Source organism: Dermatophagoides farinae, chromosome 4, assembly GCF_024713945.1.
Source record: "Dermatophagoides farinae isolate YC_2012a chromosome 4, ASM2471394v1, whole genome shotgun sequence".
Taxonomy (NCBI): domain Eukaryota; kingdom Metazoa; phylum Arthropoda; class Arachnida; order Sarcoptiformes; family Pyroglyphidae; genus Dermatophagoides; species Dermatophagoides farinae.
Genome location: NC_134680.1, coordinates 4,154,987 through 4,171,180, shown reverse-complemented (window position 1 = coordinate 4,171,180; position 16,194 = coordinate 4,154,987). Strand labels below are relative to the sequence as shown.

At 32.0% G+C, this 16,194-nt stretch overlaps 10 protein-coding genes across 10 annotated transcripts; 5 read left to right on the top strand and 5 right to left on the bottom strand.

Annotated features, from left to right (window-relative positions):
* The first annotated feature begins 167 nt into the window (after positions 1-167).
* LOC124490950 (mite allergen Der p 5) lies at positions 168-837 on the top strand. Its single transcript, XM_047053539.2, has 2 exons — positions 168-329; positions 396-837. Exons 1-2 carry the CDS (start codon positions 290-292, stop codon positions 752-754), a joined length of 399 nt encoding a protein of 132 aa, XP_046909495.1. The 5' UTR covers positions 168-289; the 3' UTR covers positions 755-837.
* Positions 838-956: 119 nt separating this feature from the next.
* LOC124490946 (uncharacterized) lies at positions 957-3,969 on the top strand. Its single transcript, XM_047053535.2, has 5 exons — positions 957-1,452; positions 1,511-1,594; positions 1,671-2,709; positions 2,785-2,927; positions 3,056-3,969. Exons 3-5 carry the CDS (start codon positions 2,701-2,703, stop codon positions 3,504-3,506), a joined length of 603 nt encoding a protein of 200 aa, XP_046909491.1. The 5' UTR covers positions 957-1,452; positions 1,511-1,594; positions 1,671-2,700; the 3' UTR covers positions 3,507-3,969.
* LOC124490170 (THUMP domain-containing protein 1) lies at positions 3,934-5,014 on the bottom strand. Its single transcript, XM_047052630.2, has one exon. It carries the CDS (start codon positions 4,935-4,937, stop codon positions 3,987-3,989), a length of 951 nt encoding a protein of 316 aa, XP_046908586.1. The 5' UTR covers positions 4,938-5,014; the 3' UTR covers positions 3,934-3,986.
* Positions 5,015-5,114: 100 nt separating this feature from the next.
* On the top strand, positions 5,115-7,078 carry l(2)09851 (WD repeat-containing protein 1 l(2)09851). Its single transcript, XM_047052629.2, has one exon. The coding sequence runs from the start codon at positions 5,242-5,244 to the stop codon at positions 6,886-6,888; it is 1,647 nt and encodes a 548-aa protein (XP_046908585.1). The 5' UTR covers positions 5,115-5,241; the 3' UTR covers positions 6,889-7,078.
* Positions 7,079-7,383: 305 nt separating this feature from the next.
* LOC124490161 (tubulin alpha chain) lies at positions 7,384-9,029 on the top strand. Its single transcript, XM_047052621.2, has one exon. It carries the CDS (start codon positions 7,566-7,568, stop codon positions 8,949-8,951), a length of 1,386 nt encoding a protein of 461 aa, XP_046908577.1. The 5' UTR covers positions 7,384-7,565; the 3' UTR covers positions 8,952-9,029.
* Positions 9,030-9,496: 467 nt separating this feature from the next.
* Positions 9,497-10,298, top strand: LOC124490252 (uncharacterized). Its single transcript, XM_047052724.2, has 2 exons — positions 9,497-10,111; positions 10,182-10,298. The coding sequence occupies exons 1-2, from the start codon at positions 9,623-9,625 to the stop codon at positions 10,296-10,298; spliced, it is 606 nt and encodes a 201-aa protein (XP_046908680.2). The 5' UTR covers positions 9,497-9,622.
* On the bottom strand, positions 10,273-11,693 carry Dph1 (diphthamide biosynthesis 1). The gene has a single exon (XM_047052625.2). It carries the CDS (start codon positions 11,601-11,603, stop codon positions 10,344-10,346), a length of 1,260 nt encoding a protein of 419 aa, XP_046908581.1. The 5' UTR covers positions 11,604-11,693; the 3' UTR covers positions 10,273-10,343.
* Positions 11,611-12,684, bottom strand: LOC124490166 (uncharacterized). The gene has a single exon (XM_047052627.2). It carries the CDS (start codon positions 12,497-12,499, stop codon positions 11,732-11,734), a length of 768 nt encoding a protein of 255 aa, XP_046908583.1. The 5' UTR covers positions 12,500-12,684; the 3' UTR covers positions 11,611-11,731.
* LOC124490167 (uncharacterized) lies at positions 12,684-13,534 on the bottom strand. Its single transcript, XM_047052628.2, has one exon. It carries the CDS (start codon positions 13,532-13,534, stop codon positions 12,950-12,952), a length of 585 nt encoding a protein of 194 aa, XP_046908584.1. The 3' UTR covers positions 12,684-12,949.
* Positions 12,684-16,187, bottom strand: LOC124490160 (ribonuclease Z, mitochondrial). Its single transcript, XM_047052620.2, has 2 exons — positions 15,837-16,187; positions 12,684-15,774 (listed from the first exon to the last, which is right to left on the bottom strand). The coding sequence occupies exons 1-2, from the start codon at positions 16,061-16,063 to the stop codon at positions 13,833-13,835; spliced, it is 2,169 nt and encodes a 722-aa protein (XP_046908576.1). The 5' UTR covers positions 16,064-16,187; the 3' UTR covers positions 12,684-13,832.
* Between the last annotated feature and the right edge of the window lie 7 nt (positions 16,188-16,194).

The following is a 16,194-nucleotide window of genomic DNA, read 5'->3' as shown; positions in this document are numbered from 1 at the left end:
TGCCCGGCTATTTTTAAAATTAGAAAAATAATTAATTAATTAATTATAATTAATTAATCAGATGAGAATCTTACCGAGTAGATTGAATGATGATGGTTATCAATAGTTGTTGATCAAAAAAGGTTTTTCTTTTAGGTAACGTACAAATACAGTGCAACAATAATCCAATCAGGGTATATAAATCGATGTTAATCTGTCATCGAAAATCATCTGTCGATTATATTTTCCAAAATTCTTGACATCACACAAAAGAAAAACAATCCGACCAAAAAAAAAAAAAAAAATAATCATGAAATTCATCATTGCTATTGCTGTTTGCACTTTGGCCGGTAAGTTTTTCCCGTAATTATTTTCTTACCCATTCTAATCTGATAAAATTTTCCAATTCTTCTCAGTTGTATGCGTTTCGGGTGAACCAAAAAAACATGATTATCAAAATGAATTTGATTTTCTTCTCATGCAACGTATCCATGAACAGATGAGAAAAGGAGAAGAAGCATTGTTACATCTTCAACATCAAATTAACACATTCGAAGAAAACCCAACCAAAGAGATGAAAGAACAGATCTTAGGTGAAATGGATACTATTATTGCACTGATCGACGGTGTTCGTGGTGTTTTGAATCGTCTTATGAAACGTACCGATTTGGACATATTTGAACGATATAACGTAGAAATTGCATTGAAATCTAATGAAATATTGGAACGTGATCTTAAAAAAGAAGAACAACGTGTTAAAAAGATTGAAGTTTGAAACAAAAAAAAAATTAATTACAAAAACAAAACAATTTTTGTGGACAGTTTGTATTCAATAAAATAATATAAACTAATTAAAAACACTGTGTAATGTCCATTTATTCAAATAATAATTGAACCCCTGATCATCATCATCGGCTTGCCACGAAGCTGGTTATTAAAGTTCAAATCATAGTTTAAAATTTCATTGCCAATTCACTAGCAACACTTGATTCCATTCGATTCGAGTAATTATTTTGATTTTTTTTTTTTTTTTTGAAATTTACGATAGCCATATATCGCATAAAACATGTATATACATTTTCAAGTTATAAGCCATGATGTTGTGAAGATCAATTTTTTCTCTTTATGTTTCGATTGATGTTTTGTTTTTATCAATCAATGATGGCGATATCTGTTTATCGGATTGTTTATATTCTTATTTCATTCGATCATCATATATCGTATTAATTGGAAAAATTGTCAATCGATACAATTTAATAATTTGAAAAAAAACATAAAAAAAAGATGAATGAATCAATTGAAATATCTTTGAAAGTCAAGGCCAATAATCAGTATTGTTGTTTGCCGTTGCTCAATCAATCATCAATCAATATTTATAATCGGGTTAGGGAAAATTTATTTTTTCACTATATATGTGATCTATGCCCTTATTTTTTTTTGTTTTGTTTTATTGCAAAATACATTCAACGATATGTAAGTGTAATTATTTTCTAATTTAAAATCGATCAATTAATTGGAAATTGAAATGTAGTGAGATGGTCATGAAGAGAGGAAAAAAAATTTTAATAAAAATTTCTTATCAGCATTCTTCAAACCAAAAAAAAAAAAAACAAACGTAAGTTATTTGATTTCATCAAAAAAAAAATCGATTAATTAAATTCCTAATTACCTAACTTTTCGGGGCCAAATAGAGAAAAAAAAACAAATATAATTCCTCTGAAAATGGTGGCGGTTTCCAGTTAACCCGATAAAAAAATGAAACATAACAATTCGGTTATGAAATCATAAAACCGACAACACCTTTGCCCGAAAAAATTTTTTTTTTCATTTTCCTCGACTATTATTATTATTATTATTTAATCATCGAGTCAAGAAGCTCGAACAGAAACAGACAAGAACAACAACAACAACAACAAAAATGAACCACAGCCCTTCATAATGATTTCAACAGCAACAACACTAATAATAATATAATAATAATAAGTAATGGAAATGATTAAGACAATTTCGCAAAAAAAAAAAATTTTTATCAAATTAAATTTGATGATGATAATAATAATAATTCGATTGGAAAATTTTGGCCATACTGCACACACACACACACACAAACGTTCGAAAAAAAACACTTTTTTTGACATTCGAAATTTATAATTTGTTCCAGATGATTTTGAAATTTTCTTTGCCAAATTTCTTTTTGTCTTTTTTTTCTCTCTCTCTTTTTTTTCGTTCTTTCAAACGTACCAACATGTCACTATATTGGACTTTGATTACGGATTTAATCATCATCATGATGATTTATTATGCCACCACCACCAACACCGACCGCAACCACCATGAGACAATTTCATGATTTTTTTGTTCTTTTTCCCCATTATTATATGTTCCAATTGGAAAAAAAGAGCCATTGATCCTCTTTGGCAGAATGCTTTCTACTTTTGTTTTTGTTGTTGTTGTTGTTGTTGTAATTTCATAGACTAATTTCAATTATTCAAAACAACGACAACAATCAAAGAAAAAGAAAAAAAAAGATTATTATCATGGCTGGTAATTATAGCCACCATCATCATATTCGATCGGGCGACAATCAAAAAAAAATTTACGTTATATATAAAAACAGGTGACATTCAATGATTCAAAATTCATATTCAATATTCGAATCATTTATTGATCATCAATCATATTTCGTTTGTTTGTGTTTTTTCTTGTCAACAAAATAAAAAAATGTTTCGTGTAAGTTTTCTTCATTTCAACAAATATTTTTTTTCATATCGATTACCGATATTCGGTAATATTTTATTTTAATAGTTGATACTGTTGATCGGTTTTGTTGCCGGCATAGCAGTTGCGAAGCCTTATGGTCATGGGGGTGGTCATGGTTACGGGCACGGTCATGCTGTTTCCGCAGCTGTATTAAGTCATCATAATGTCAAATATTATGACGTTCCAAGGTATTTAATTTTTTGCCCATTTATACTGATAAATTCCGCCATATTCCTATTCATTAAGACGCTTATGCGTGTGTGTGTAAACTTTTGTAAAATTCTTGTTTTTAATTTTTAAATTAATCAATTAATAGCCATGGTCATGTAAAACCAACAACGATCGATGTACCGCCAAATCATGTACCAATAAATTTTGTTTTCCGTTCAGCATCCAGTATGATACATGCACAACAAAAACACATCGGCTCACCTGGTTCTTATCAAACATCATATTCAAAAGATGCTCCACACGTTTTAAAACACCATGTGACTAAACCAATTATTCAGGAAGTACATGAAGTTATATCACCATATCGTAAAGTTGTCCAAACTGTTGAACCGGTTAAAGAAGAAATTAAAACAGTTGTTGCACGTGGTTATGGCCATGATTCCTATGGACATGGCGGCGATAGCTATGGCCATGGTGGAGATAGCTATGGACATGGTGGCGATAGCTATCACGGTGGTGGGCATGAATATGGACATGAAGAAAAAGGTTACGGCGGTGGTGGTGGTGGTGGACATGAATATGGAGGCCATTATTGATGAAAACACACATCTCCCTGATGAATAAGTGTGAATGAAGAATAAATATGGAAAACAACAACAAAATGATATCTACTTAGATTTTTTTCAAATCAAATATTTATTTATTTATTTATATTCAATATAATTTCCGATCGATCAGTCAATCAATCAATTTAATGGCTCAAAATTTATAAATCATCAATGTCAATTGTATTTTTTCTCTACTCGCCACAACAAAAAAATTTTTTCCAACTATTCTTTCATTCATTCATTCATTCCAAACGATGTGATCATCATCCAGTTTTTTTCCTTTACTTTTCGTGTGTGAGAGATATATACGATTTCATTTAATTCAATTCTTGACGTGTTGATTGAGAGAGCTAGCAAAAAAAAACGTTTCTCTGTTTATGACAAAATTCAGATAAACCATTAGATTAGATTTGTTAAAATTTTAAAAATAAAATTTAATTATTATGTTTAATTATATATTTATTAAAATTATTGTTCAGTAATCGGTTGTGATGTAATGTTTTCGGTTACTTGTTGAATGGATTCATTTTGAATTTCATCAACATTTTTCGGTTGTTGTTGCTGCTTGTTTGAATTCGATTCCGATTTCACATCATCACCATCATCATCATCATCAGCTTTTTCAACATTACCGAAATGTTTTCTTATAAATTCAATTACATTATATTTAGCATAACGATTATAATCAGGTAATAAAGAAATACAAGCAGCTTTACAAAGAACATTTATCTGAATCAATTGGTCCGGTCGTTCTAAATTGGCGTACCAATTTGGCCGTCGTTCACGTACAATTTGTATGATCGATTCCTGTAATATACGTTCGGTTAATGATGAATAATTTCGTATCCGACATTGTACCAGATAGGAACAAACATTTTTCGTTGCTATACGTTCGAATATTTCATCAAATTTTGTGACAATTTTATCCGTACGGCATGTTCGTATAACCGGAATGATTCGTTGAATATATCGACAATTTTGTCGTTGATTCTGCTCAAGATCTTTCCATAATTCCGATGATAATGTTTGTGGATCAATTTGATCATCCTGTATTCGAATGAATAGTAGATTTTTACATCGAGTTTTTAGTTGTAAAAAACGTAGATTCGTTTTTTGTTCTGCTGCTAATTCAGCTTGTATACAGGCTTCAATATCATTCGGATCAGGATGTTTGGCTTCTTCGTTCGGATAAATCCGATCTGATATTTCATTCAATATATTATACGATTCTTGTAAACAATGATATTCTTTTTGATTACAAGTGACCAAAAATCCACGATGCCCATCTTCTAGTTCAACACGAATTCTGGCCTTTTCATTACCTTTATTTTTCGATTGTTTATAATAAAATCGTTTCTTCTTTCTATTATCACGACGATTTCGTCGTAGCTGTTGCTGTCGCTGTTTTTCATTATCCATATTTTCAATGATTATTTCAATTTCAAAACTTCACAAACTCACCAATTTATTTAAATGTCTTGACAACAAACAAACAAACATCTACGGTGGAAATAGTTGCTGGATCACATTGTGTTTATGAAAAACAAAACATCTTCAAAGCACATGTTTTCGATTTGGGTGTTAATAGACCAAAAATCAAAAAAAAAACTTGGTCGAAACAAGAAATACACGTGCACATCGGCTAATGATTTCGCATTGCATATACTAAAAACCACGTTTCAACATAAAACTGTTTGATTAATTTTTTCAAACAATAAATATAATGACCATATTATCAAATATCGTTGATGATGATGATGATGGTAAACAACAAGAATCGACAAATTCAGAATATGACGATATGGAAGCCAATAATAACAACGATAATAATGATGATGATGATGAATCATGTTCATCCGATTCTGATTATCTAGATGATGAAGAAGTTGATGATGATTATGATGACGACGATAACAACAACGATGACAATGATGGCCAAAGTGCCAGTAGTTCAACATCCCAAAAACGAATATATGTACCAAATATTTCAAAATTATCATCCGACGATAATGTTGAACAATTGGAATGTGATTATTCCGCCTATGTTGTATATCATAAAGCTGAAACAGGATTTCCATGTCTTAGTTTTGATATTGTTGAAGATCAATTTGGTTCAGGTGAACAACGTTCACAAACATTTCCAATGACAGCATATCTAGTTGCCGGTACACAAGCGGATAAAGATCATCATAATCGTTTATTGGCAATGAAATTTTCCAATATGAATCCTGTTGATGATAAAAAACATAACAACGATGATGACGATGACGACGATGATGAAGATGAAGAGGAAGAAACGTTACCCGATTTATCCTGCGCATCGATTCCACATTCCGGTTGTGTTAATCGTATACGTTGTCGGCGAATCGGTGATAAATTGATTGTAGCCAATTGGTCCGACCATGGTGCCGTACATTTGTGGAACATGACCGATGCATTAAATACTTGTGATGAAGGTGATTCACAACGTATAGCCGATTTTAATAAACAAAATTTACATACAAAACCTATTTATTCATTTAATGGTCATCATTCTCCGGGTTTCGGTTTGGATTGGTCACCTGTCAACGATGGTGTATTAGCTACTGGCGATTCACAGAAACATATTTTCATATGGAATGTTTCGGATGATGGATGGAAAGTTGATCAACTACCATTGATTGGTCATGAATCATCAGTGGAAGATATACAATGGTCACCGAATGAATCTACAATATTAAGCTCTTGTTCGGTTGATCGTTCGATTCGTATCTGGGATACACGTAATCGACGCCATGAATCGGCAATCATTATTGCGGATGCACATGAATCGGATGTAAATGTTTTGAGCTGGAATCGTATGGAAAAAGCATTCATATTATCCGGAGGTGATGATGGTGTTATTAAAGTTTGGGATTTACGACAAGTACGTCGTCAAACAATTAAATCATCGAATGGTGGTTCAACATCATCATCAACATCGACAAGTGGTGGTGGTTGTAAACCAGTAGCAACATTTAAACAACATAAAGGCCCCATTACATCGGTTGATTGGCATCGAACCGATGGTACCGTGTTTGCTGCATCAAGTGATGATCATCAAATAACACAATGGGATCTATCGGTTGAAACTGATGAACAACAAGATGATGATAAAGAAACATCGGCTAGTAAACGACCCAAAACAGATGATTCGATTAGTGATGGTGGTAAACAACAACGAAAAGAAATGGAAGATGATCCTATAATTGGCAAACTACCACCACAATTATTATTCATACATCAAGGACAGAAAGAGGTGAAAGAAATACATTGGCATCCACAGATACCTGGATTATTAATCTCTACGGCTGCAACTGGATTCGATATATTTCGTACCGTTTCAGTTTGAATTATCATCATCATTCGAGATTTTCTTGATAATGATTCGAATTTCCTATTTTTATTTTTGACCTTCTGCCTTTTTATATATTACCAATAATAATCACTCTTGTAGTGTATTATTATTACTACGATTTGAAATTTCAAATTAAAATTTCTATTCAAAAAAGAAAAAAATAAAATGACAAGATTTATTTATTGTGTGTGTGTGTGTGTTTAACGTTCGAATGTGAATGTTTAATTTAGACAACGGCAAGAAAAAAAATGCTACATATCCTGTTATCCGGTTTATTTTCTTTGCCTCACTGTATATATATTATATCTGCAAAATAATCAGTGTGATTTGTCGAATTTGATTGGTTGTTGTTGGCAATCGACAAAAATATGCAAATACAAATCACAAACACACAAATACACTGGATATAATATTACCAAAGTCTTTTTTCTGATAACAAACGAACTGAAAAAAAAATCTGGTGAATCCATTTCTGATTCGATCATGATGATAAAAATGTCAACAATCACCAACCCAAATTGAACAAATCATTGGACGCGCCCTTCTAGCTACTAAACATTCGTTCTTCGATTTCGGTTGTGTTCGTTGCTTGTCAACCAGAAACATTTTTTTGTTTTGTTTTAATTTTAAAATTTTAAAACTCTGAAACTTTTTTAGAATACTGACCAAAAATGCGTGAATGTATATCATTACATGTTGGCCAAGCTGGTGTACAGATCGGGAATGCCTGTTGGGAATTGTATTGTCTGGAACATGAAATTCAACCGGATGGCCAATTATCACCTGTTAAATCGACAACAACATTGTCTTCATCGGAAACTATATCGAATGATTCATTTTCAACATTTTTCAATGAAACCGGTAATGGGCGTTTTGTACCTCGTTCAATTTATGTTGATCTAGAACCAACAGTTGTTGATGAAGTACGTACGGGTGAATATCGTCGTCTATTTCATCCAGAACAATTGATCACTGGGAAAGAAGATGCGGCTAATAATTACGCACGTGGACATTATACGGAAGGTAAAACACTGATCGAACCAGTTATGAGACGTATCGCAAAATTAGCTGAACAATGTTCCGGTCTACAAGGATTTCTTATATTTCATTCATTTGGTGGTGGTACTGGTTCAGGTTTCTCTTCATTATTAATGGAACGTTTATCGGTTGAATATGGAAAAAAATCTAAATTAGAATTCGCTATTTATCCGGCACCTGCTATTTCAACCGCTGTTGTTGAACCATATAATTCAATATTAACCACGCATAATACATTGGAACATTCGGATTGTTCATTTATGGTTGATAATGAAGCCATTTATGATATTTGTCGCCGTAATCTAAATATTGAACGTCCATCATATATGAATTTAAATCGTTTAATTGGACAAATCGTTTCGTCAATTACGGCATCATTACGTTTTGATGGTGCACTAAATGTTGATCTGACCGAATTTCAAACCAATTTGGTACCCTATCCAAGGATACATTTTCCATTGGTTAGTTATGCACCGATTGTATCGAGTGAAAAAGCCTACCATGAACAATTTACTGTTTCGGAAATAACCGGTACATGTTTTGAGCCATCAAATCAAATGGTTAAATGTAATACACGTAATGGTAAATATATGGCCTGTTGCCTGCTATATCGTGGTGATGTTGTACCAAAAGATGTGAATGCGGCAATTGCTGCCATAAAAGCTAAAAGTACCATTCAATTCGTACAATGGTGCCCTACTGGTTTCAAAATTGGAATCAATTATCGTCCACCCACTGTAGTTCCGAGTGGTGATTTGGCTAAAGTTCAACGGGCCGTTTGTCTATTATCGAATACAACGGCCATCTCTGAAGCATGGTCAAGATTGAATCATAAATTTGATCTTATGTATTCAAAACGTGCTTTCGTTCATTGGTATGTTGGCGAAGGTATGGAAGAAGGTGAATTTAGCGAAGCTCGTGAAGATTTAGCAGCATTGGAGAAAGATTATGAAGAGGTGGCTGCCGAATATAATGCAGATGATGATGATTATGATGATCGGGATGGTGAAGAATTTTAAGAATTTCAATTCATTAATCTACCCGATTCGATTAGATTTAGATTTTTATGATGAATAAATAAATGATTCCACAATAGATATTTGTAGAACAGATGAATTTTGACAGACAGAAGAAAACATGTTTTTTTTCTTCTGTTACACAATCCTTTTTCGATGTTTTTTTTGTTATGGTATGCATGACAGTCATTTACTAAGAATTTTGTCTATTGATAATGGACTGTATGACGACTGACGACGACCCTTGGCCCTGTGGAATGTATTTGTACACATAGTTCATTTGCGTTTTTTTTTGTTTTGTTTTATTTCGTTTACGCTCTAATTTTTTTTCGAACCAATATGCAAGTCCATGTCTCTTTTAATTACACATTTGTGTGTGTGTGTGTGTGTCGATGTGGATGTGGATGAAATTGGGAATTAGTTTTCTGACGATTATTTCGTTGTGATTCCTTGAGTATAATATAAATAACACCGATGATGATGGTGATGCAATTGAAGATTTTTTTTCAGATAATTGACTTTCATCATCATCATCATAATTCCCAGATGGTCTAGATTCATTGATTCATTTTTTCTTTGTGAATGTGGTCTTTTTTTTGTTGATATAAAATGAAATCATTCGAATCTTGGCAATAATCATTCATTTGATTTAATTCGAAACGACGACGACGACTATGATGATGATGATGATGACGGCGAATGAAATGGACGATGATTATAATAATCAAAATTGGATTCTACCATCTTCAATCGAATCAAATTTGCCTGTTGTAGTTGTTGGACAACGATCAATGTATGATTCTTGGATGCCAATTTCTTCACAACAACCGTTATATACATCGGAAATTTCTAATTCAACTACAAATACAGCCAGTAATGGTAATAGTAGTAGTGATGATGATAATGGAGGGTCACAATATTCATCAACATCCCTAAATTATCAACAAAAAAATTGTCTATATGGTTATTTTGATTTTGACAATTATAATCAATTTTATAATCTAACAACAACTATGACAATGATGGACAATCAAAATCAATCACAACGGCAATCATTAACCAATCATACATCATCGACATCAACACGTAATCGTGATCTAGCCAATGATCAGGAACGGAAACGAATGCATCGTTTAAATGATGCATTATTTCGCCTTAAAGAGGTATGCGAAACTTTTTCTAATTGAACAACAAAAAAAATCGAATCTTTTATTTTTTACCTCTTTCAAATAGATAATACCGGAAGAATTTCGACAAAAAGAAAGAATGTCCAAAGTACAGATATTACATTCGGCAATTGATTATATTAGATGTTTGCAAAATGTTTTATATAAAAATGATAAAAAATAAATTTATTTATTCTGAATTAAATTATAACAATAAAAGAATTGATCATCATTTTTCACATTTACAATGATCATGACATTTATGATTCGGTGTCCAATTACCGAGGCTAGATGTTGCATAAAAATCCATTGGATATGGATTTCTAAAATTTGTTTCATTCATTGTATCAATATTTTTTATGGCTGTACGAAATTCATATGGTGTTAATAATGGTTTTTCCATAAAATTGGCACCCCAATCGATGGATAAACGAGGACAACCAATCTGTATCCAGCATTCGACGATATCCGTACCAAGTTCACGTAACATTTGTGGATTAATTTCAGCAATTGTGAACAAAAAAACTGGCGATTGAATTGATGTTTTCCGTAATAATGATTGTAATGTGTCGACAATTCGTAGACTACCTTGACGACCAAGAGTTCCGACTATGATTCCAATGGGTTGATTCATACGTAAAACTTTTTCGCAACGTTCGATTGCTTCTGTTCGTTGTCGTATCATTTGATCCACTTGATAATATTCACGTGTCATATCTTTACTATATGGATCATAACGATATGCTGGCAATTCGGGATTAGCAATCATTAATGCTTCCAAATGAAAACGTCCATCAGCTATGAATATTATTGTATTTGCGTGATCCGATTTTAACGTAGGTGCCGTACAGCCAAGAATTTCACCCGGTGTTAATGGACGTGATTGTGGTATATGCACATTGAATGAATATTTTTCCCTTAATTCTTTTGCCGCCATATGTGTGGATCGTATAAACTGAATGGTAGATGCTAAACATATTCGATGTTCAGTGGTCGAAAAATTTTTTACAATCGTCTGAATAAAATGTAAAAGATCAAATTTTATATCAACAAAAACATATAACACAGATATCCCAGTTGCCATACGATTGATTGGCACTAAACATGAATGGCCATAATGTACGAGCATATCACAATCCATTTCACGTGCTTTCATATCATCCACACAACATGCACCATATGCAACATCGGCCATAATAATGAATTCAACATCATCGGTGGAGAATTCACGTAAAATATCGACAATTGGAACGGCAAAAATAAATAGACCATCTGGGAATTGTAAACAAACACGTTTCGAACCATCACGTCGTATACGCCATATAGTTTTATGTATTTCAAAGTTATAATTATCCGGTAAGAATTGAGCGATCCGTTGATTGAGTATTGGATCGTTGATTATTTCATCGGGAATTTGATTCGGTTTCATTCTGGTTGACCAATCAATCAAAATATCATGTAAAAGAAAAAACAACGTGCCATACCACATTCACAGATGATGTGATTATATTCAATTTAATTTCATTTGATTGGAAATTCTTGAATTCATTGTGAAAAAAAATATTTCTGATAATAATGAATATTTAAAAAATAGTAATAAACGAAATTATATTAAATTCACAATAAATTAACAATTCTAGAAATATGACCAATTTTTAAATGTAAACGGTTGATTCGAATGGATAAGATTCGATCTTCATCATCGCCGTTGAAATAATTCCTATTCAATCGATCACAAATACATTGAGCTTCATCAAGATGTTCAGGTGTAAACCAAGCTATACTTGTATGAAATATAAATTGTTCAATTTGATCATCATCAACCGGAATGATTTCGGATCGATATTTTCGAATAATATGATGTATTGATTTGACTAGAATACGATTCGGTGATGGTGGTTGGAGTTTTTTTAAACTATTAGTTTCATTGTTGTCACTATCCATTTCATTATCAATAAAATCGGCCGAACTAACTTGACAAATGGCTAAAAAATATCGACTTTTATCACTATTGGGCAGAATTCGAGCTTCATTCAGATAAAGTGAAAATGTTTCAAATGATTTAATCAATTCGGATAATTGATATATTAACGGTTCAATTTGATGATATTGTACAGCATAATGTCCATATATTAATGAAATATGTGATTCTTGTTCAAAGTTTAACCATTTTTCTGAAAATTGTTGGCGAATTTCTTGCAAAATTTCGTTGTTATCATCATCATTCAAATGATAATAAATGTGTATGACAAATTGATTTCGAATATTTGGAAATGATCGCGTTCGTTTTTCGGTTGGAAAATTTGTAGATTTTTCCCTCATTTGATCATCGTCATCACGCAATGTTCCATTGAATAAGGATAAATTCCGTACCGAAGGTAACATTATTCGGGTTGATGCAAATATTCCAAATGTCAACAAGAATTATCACTATTTATATCCATATACAAACATTCCACGATTTCTATATCCACTCAATGAGTGAGTTCAATAAGAAATTCGAGTTTTTCAAAAAATAAAAAACTGACCCGGAAATCAATTCCAAGAAGCGAAAAAAATCACCAGAAACTTGAACAACATAAAAAATTGATTCTTTTTTTTCGCAAATTTTTCAATTGAATTGAATTTTTTTTTTCATTAACTAGAATTTAAAGGCAAAACCAAAACTATGAGATATTTTTGAAATGTTTGTTGGTGTGGTGTAAAAAATGTTAGGCAACAACAAGAATTTCTGTATGATAATGATATTTGTTTTTACAGAAAAAAATTCGTTTCATTCATTCATTCATTCAACAAAATGATTGCCTAATTTTCATTGGTTGCATTGGAAAAAAATCAATGATGGCCTTCAGTATGATGATCATCATGATGTTCAAGTTCGGAATAAACTTCCTCCTTAATCTGTATATAATTCAACATATCACGTGGTGTATTGAGTTTTTCAGCATCAGCATCCGGTATTTCAAAATGAAATTCATCTTCAATTGCCATTATAATCTCTACATGATCCAATGAATCAAGTCCAAGATCTTTATAGAAATGTGAATCAATTGTCAATTTATCCGGATCGATTTTATCATACAACCTTAATACCAACATTATACGTTCACGAATAAAATCCACGGTCAATGGTGGTTTATGAACATTACGTTTAGGCATGATAATCATTTGTTTCGTTTGATCCATATGTTTATTCAATTGTTTATTATGGCTATTATATGGTGACCACGTTGACATTATTGGTAGTGAATACGTTTGAAAGTAACGATAAATGTTTGTTGATGATACAGGTGCTATCAGCGATTGTTGTTGACAATTCGGTTTTATTGGTAACCAAAATCTGGCCATCAGTGATTGCGATCCTAATGATGATTGTGATAATGGTTGTGAACGAAGAATCCAACGTATTGATTGGGCCATTTTTTCCCGAAATGATTTAAACGTGAAGATACGAAGATATGTTGATCTATTTATTAAAAAGATGGGCTATGTATGTGGATCAATTTTCTTTTTCTAATTGTTAATTTAATATTTTTCACCAACAGATGATCTTGGCTTGTTTATGGCAATGATCGTCTCTCTCTCTCTCTCATTGACCTGTACAAACGAACAAACGAATGAGAAACACACACACACACACAGAAAAAAACACTCGTGTGTCTTTTCATAAAGAATGTTATAGATTTTTTTTTTGAAAATTTTAATTTTTTTTTCAATTTTAGGAAAATTCTTCCAATAATTTTCGTTTATTATTTCGTTTGGTTACGACGTCCTGCATTCGTTGTATCTCTTCATCGAATAATACTTCAAGAGGATATTTGAGACGTGCAGCACGTGCTAAATTTGTGAATGAAATTTGCATAAAATCAAATGCAATTACAACTTGTTTTTCAATATAGCTAGCCAATGATTTATCATCGATTAGAGTTATCGGTGCTATTTTTGCATAACGTTGTGAAAAATGTGTCAACACCGTATAGTGTGCTCCAATTCGTCGTCCAACATTTATTGCCTGTGATATGGTTGAATGTCGTTTGTATTCAGCTTCTTGCCATAGATCATCATTCATTGTTGCTTCATGTATGATCATATCACAATTTTGTGCAATATGATCAAATGAATCAGAATACATTGAATCACCGGAATAGGCTAATTTTTTTCCAAAAATTTCCAGAATAATACCATAACTTTCAAAACAATGTGGTACCAATACAGTGGCAATTTCATTGATGACAAGTTGTCGTAATAATTCTTGTTTTTCTTCATTTTGATTCAACTTTTTCGTAAGTTTATCGAACAATAATGTTTCACATGCAATTCCACGATAACCATTGGAGATATTTTCAAAATTTATGGCAAAATAATCAAGAAATGATAGAATTGAATATGGTGCAATAACCCATATTGGTTTGGTTGATAATTTTAAACGTTCTTTTATCAACTTGACAAGACCAAAATGGTGATCAGCATGATAATGTGAAATGAATATAGCATCAATACGACCAATTTCTCGGTGATAATGATCATGACCAAAAAATCGTTTCATCTGCAAAAGGGTTGATTCACCACAATCCAATAGGATAGATCTTTCTGTATTCACATTGACTAATATACCACTGGTATTACGTTGTTTACCCGGTGAACTGGAACCGGTTCCAAGAAATATTACATTTGGATATGACTGTTGTTGGTTTGTTATTGCCATTGATTTATATTCATCAAGACGATTTTTGAATTCTGTTTGTTCAAGAATTTCCTCTTGAATTTTTCCACTATTCAAATAGCGACAATTCGAATCGAGGATTTCAAATTTTCTTCGCGGTCTTATCTGATATGTGAATAGATTCGGTACATTTTCAATAATTTTCTGGCATTCAAAATCAACATTTTCGCCACTAGATTGTCGTTCCGGTAATAATGGAAATATTTCATTATCAAGTAGATTTAATTTGATTTGTAATTCAGTGGACGAAATAAGACCTAAATCATAACCAGAATTTTCATTCAAAATCAAATGTTTAACATTTGAATCGAATGTTTTGATCCATTGCTGATAATTGGAATCACTGACAATTGTAGCCGGTGTCATATGAACAACTAATTCGATCTGTTTTCCATGTACATATGGAGTGAAATTTTTCACTTTTCGATAAAAATCATTTAGATAATCGAATTGTGGACATTCTAATATCACAATAGCTGCACCAGGTTCAGGTGGTCCAAGAACATCGCCAGGTTGAATAATTCTATCATCGATTTCGATTGTTTGGCCATTTTTTAATGCAGCAAATTTTGGCCCAGGTGGTATGTTTAATTGTTTACATTTATCAATCAATAATCGTCCGATTTTATCTTTGGCAATAACAATGTATGCTGTTGATTCTTTGTATGATAATGATCGAATTAGGAAATCATCATCATCGATTAAATCTATCACTGCATCACTATTATCGGTTACAATATGTTGAAGTTCAACTTTACTAGCTGATTGTAAAAATTGACGATACATTTGTATGATCTGTTCGAATTTGCTTGAACCATAAAATTTCAATTGATTTTTAATATCAGCAACGGTTAATATGAGACCAAAAAAACCGGACCAATTTTCATATGTAGTACCAGTGAAAAATACATTATGAAGTTTACCCAATTTCAGGAATCTTTTTTCGGTGGAATACAAAAAAAACTGTCAACTATAAATTGATTACAGAAACAAACTTACTTATTATGTTCAATGATCATTCGTTGTGTACCTTCACCACAATTGAATAGGTAATTAATTTTATCCGTTGTAACAATTACCGATGGTTGCATCATAGCACCATTTCCCATGACAATCATATTGATACGAGCCGATATATTATTACTTAACATTGTTCGATTTTTATTATGTAAGATAGTACGTGAAGATAGAAAACGAGATACGAAACGATACGAAATAATGGACATGAGAGAAAAATTATTCAGTCAAATTTTGGAATTTTGAAAAAACACAATAATATATTCACATGTTAGAACGCTGATCGAGCACGTGATTCACGTGATGAATCAAAATAGAAGTAATTTTTTGATTGAATTGA

Excerpts from the sequence above, each read along its gene's own strand:
- LOC124490950 (XM_047053539.2), top strand. The coding sequence starts at position 290 with ATGAAATTCATCATTGCTATTGCTGTTTGCACTTTGGCCG. Across the intron at positions 330-395 it reads TGCTGTTTGCACTTTGGCCG|TTGTATGCGTTTCGGGTGAA; the intron begins GTAAGTTTTTCC and ends AATTCTTCTCAG.
- LOC124490946 (XM_047053535.2), top strand. Across the intron at positions 2,928-3,055 it reads AAATATTATGACGTTCCAAG|CCATGGTCATGTAAAACCAA; the intron begins GTATTTAATTTT and ends ATCAATTAATAG.
- LOC124490170 (XM_047052630.2), bottom strand. The coding sequence starts at position 4,937 with ATGGATAATGAAAAACAGCGACAGCAACAGCTACGACGAAATCGTCGT.
- LOC124490161 (XM_047052621.2), top strand. The coding sequence starts at position 7,566 with ATGCGTGAATGTATATCATTACATGTTGGCCAAGCTGGTGTACAGATC.
- LOC124490252 (XM_047052724.2), top strand. The coding sequence starts at position 9,623 with ATGATGATGATGATGATGACGGCGAATGAAATGGACGATGATTATAAT. Across the intron at positions 10,112-10,181 it reads CATTATTTCGCCTTAAAGAG|ATAATACCGGAAGAATTTCG; the intron begins GTATGCGAAACT and ends TCTTTCAAATAG.
- Dph1 (XM_047052625.2), bottom strand. The coding sequence starts at position 11,603 with ATGTGGTATGGCACGTTGTTTTTTCTTTTACATGATATTTTGATTGAT.
- LOC124490166 (XM_047052627.2), bottom strand. The coding sequence starts at position 12,499 with ATGTTACCTTCGGTACGGAATTTATCCTTATTCAATGGAACATTGCGT.
- LOC124490167 (XM_047052628.2), bottom strand. The coding sequence starts at position 13,534 with ATGGCCCAATCAATACGTTGGATTCTTCGTTCACAACCATTATCACAA.
- LOC124490160 (XM_047052620.2), bottom strand. The coding sequence starts at position 16,063 with ATGTCCATTATTTCGTATCGTTTCGTATCTCGTTTTCTATCTTCACGT. Across the intron at positions 15,775-15,836 it reads ATGATCATTGAACATAATAA|ATTCCTGAAATTGGGTAAAC; the intron begins GTAAGTTTGTTT and ends CACCGAAAAAAG.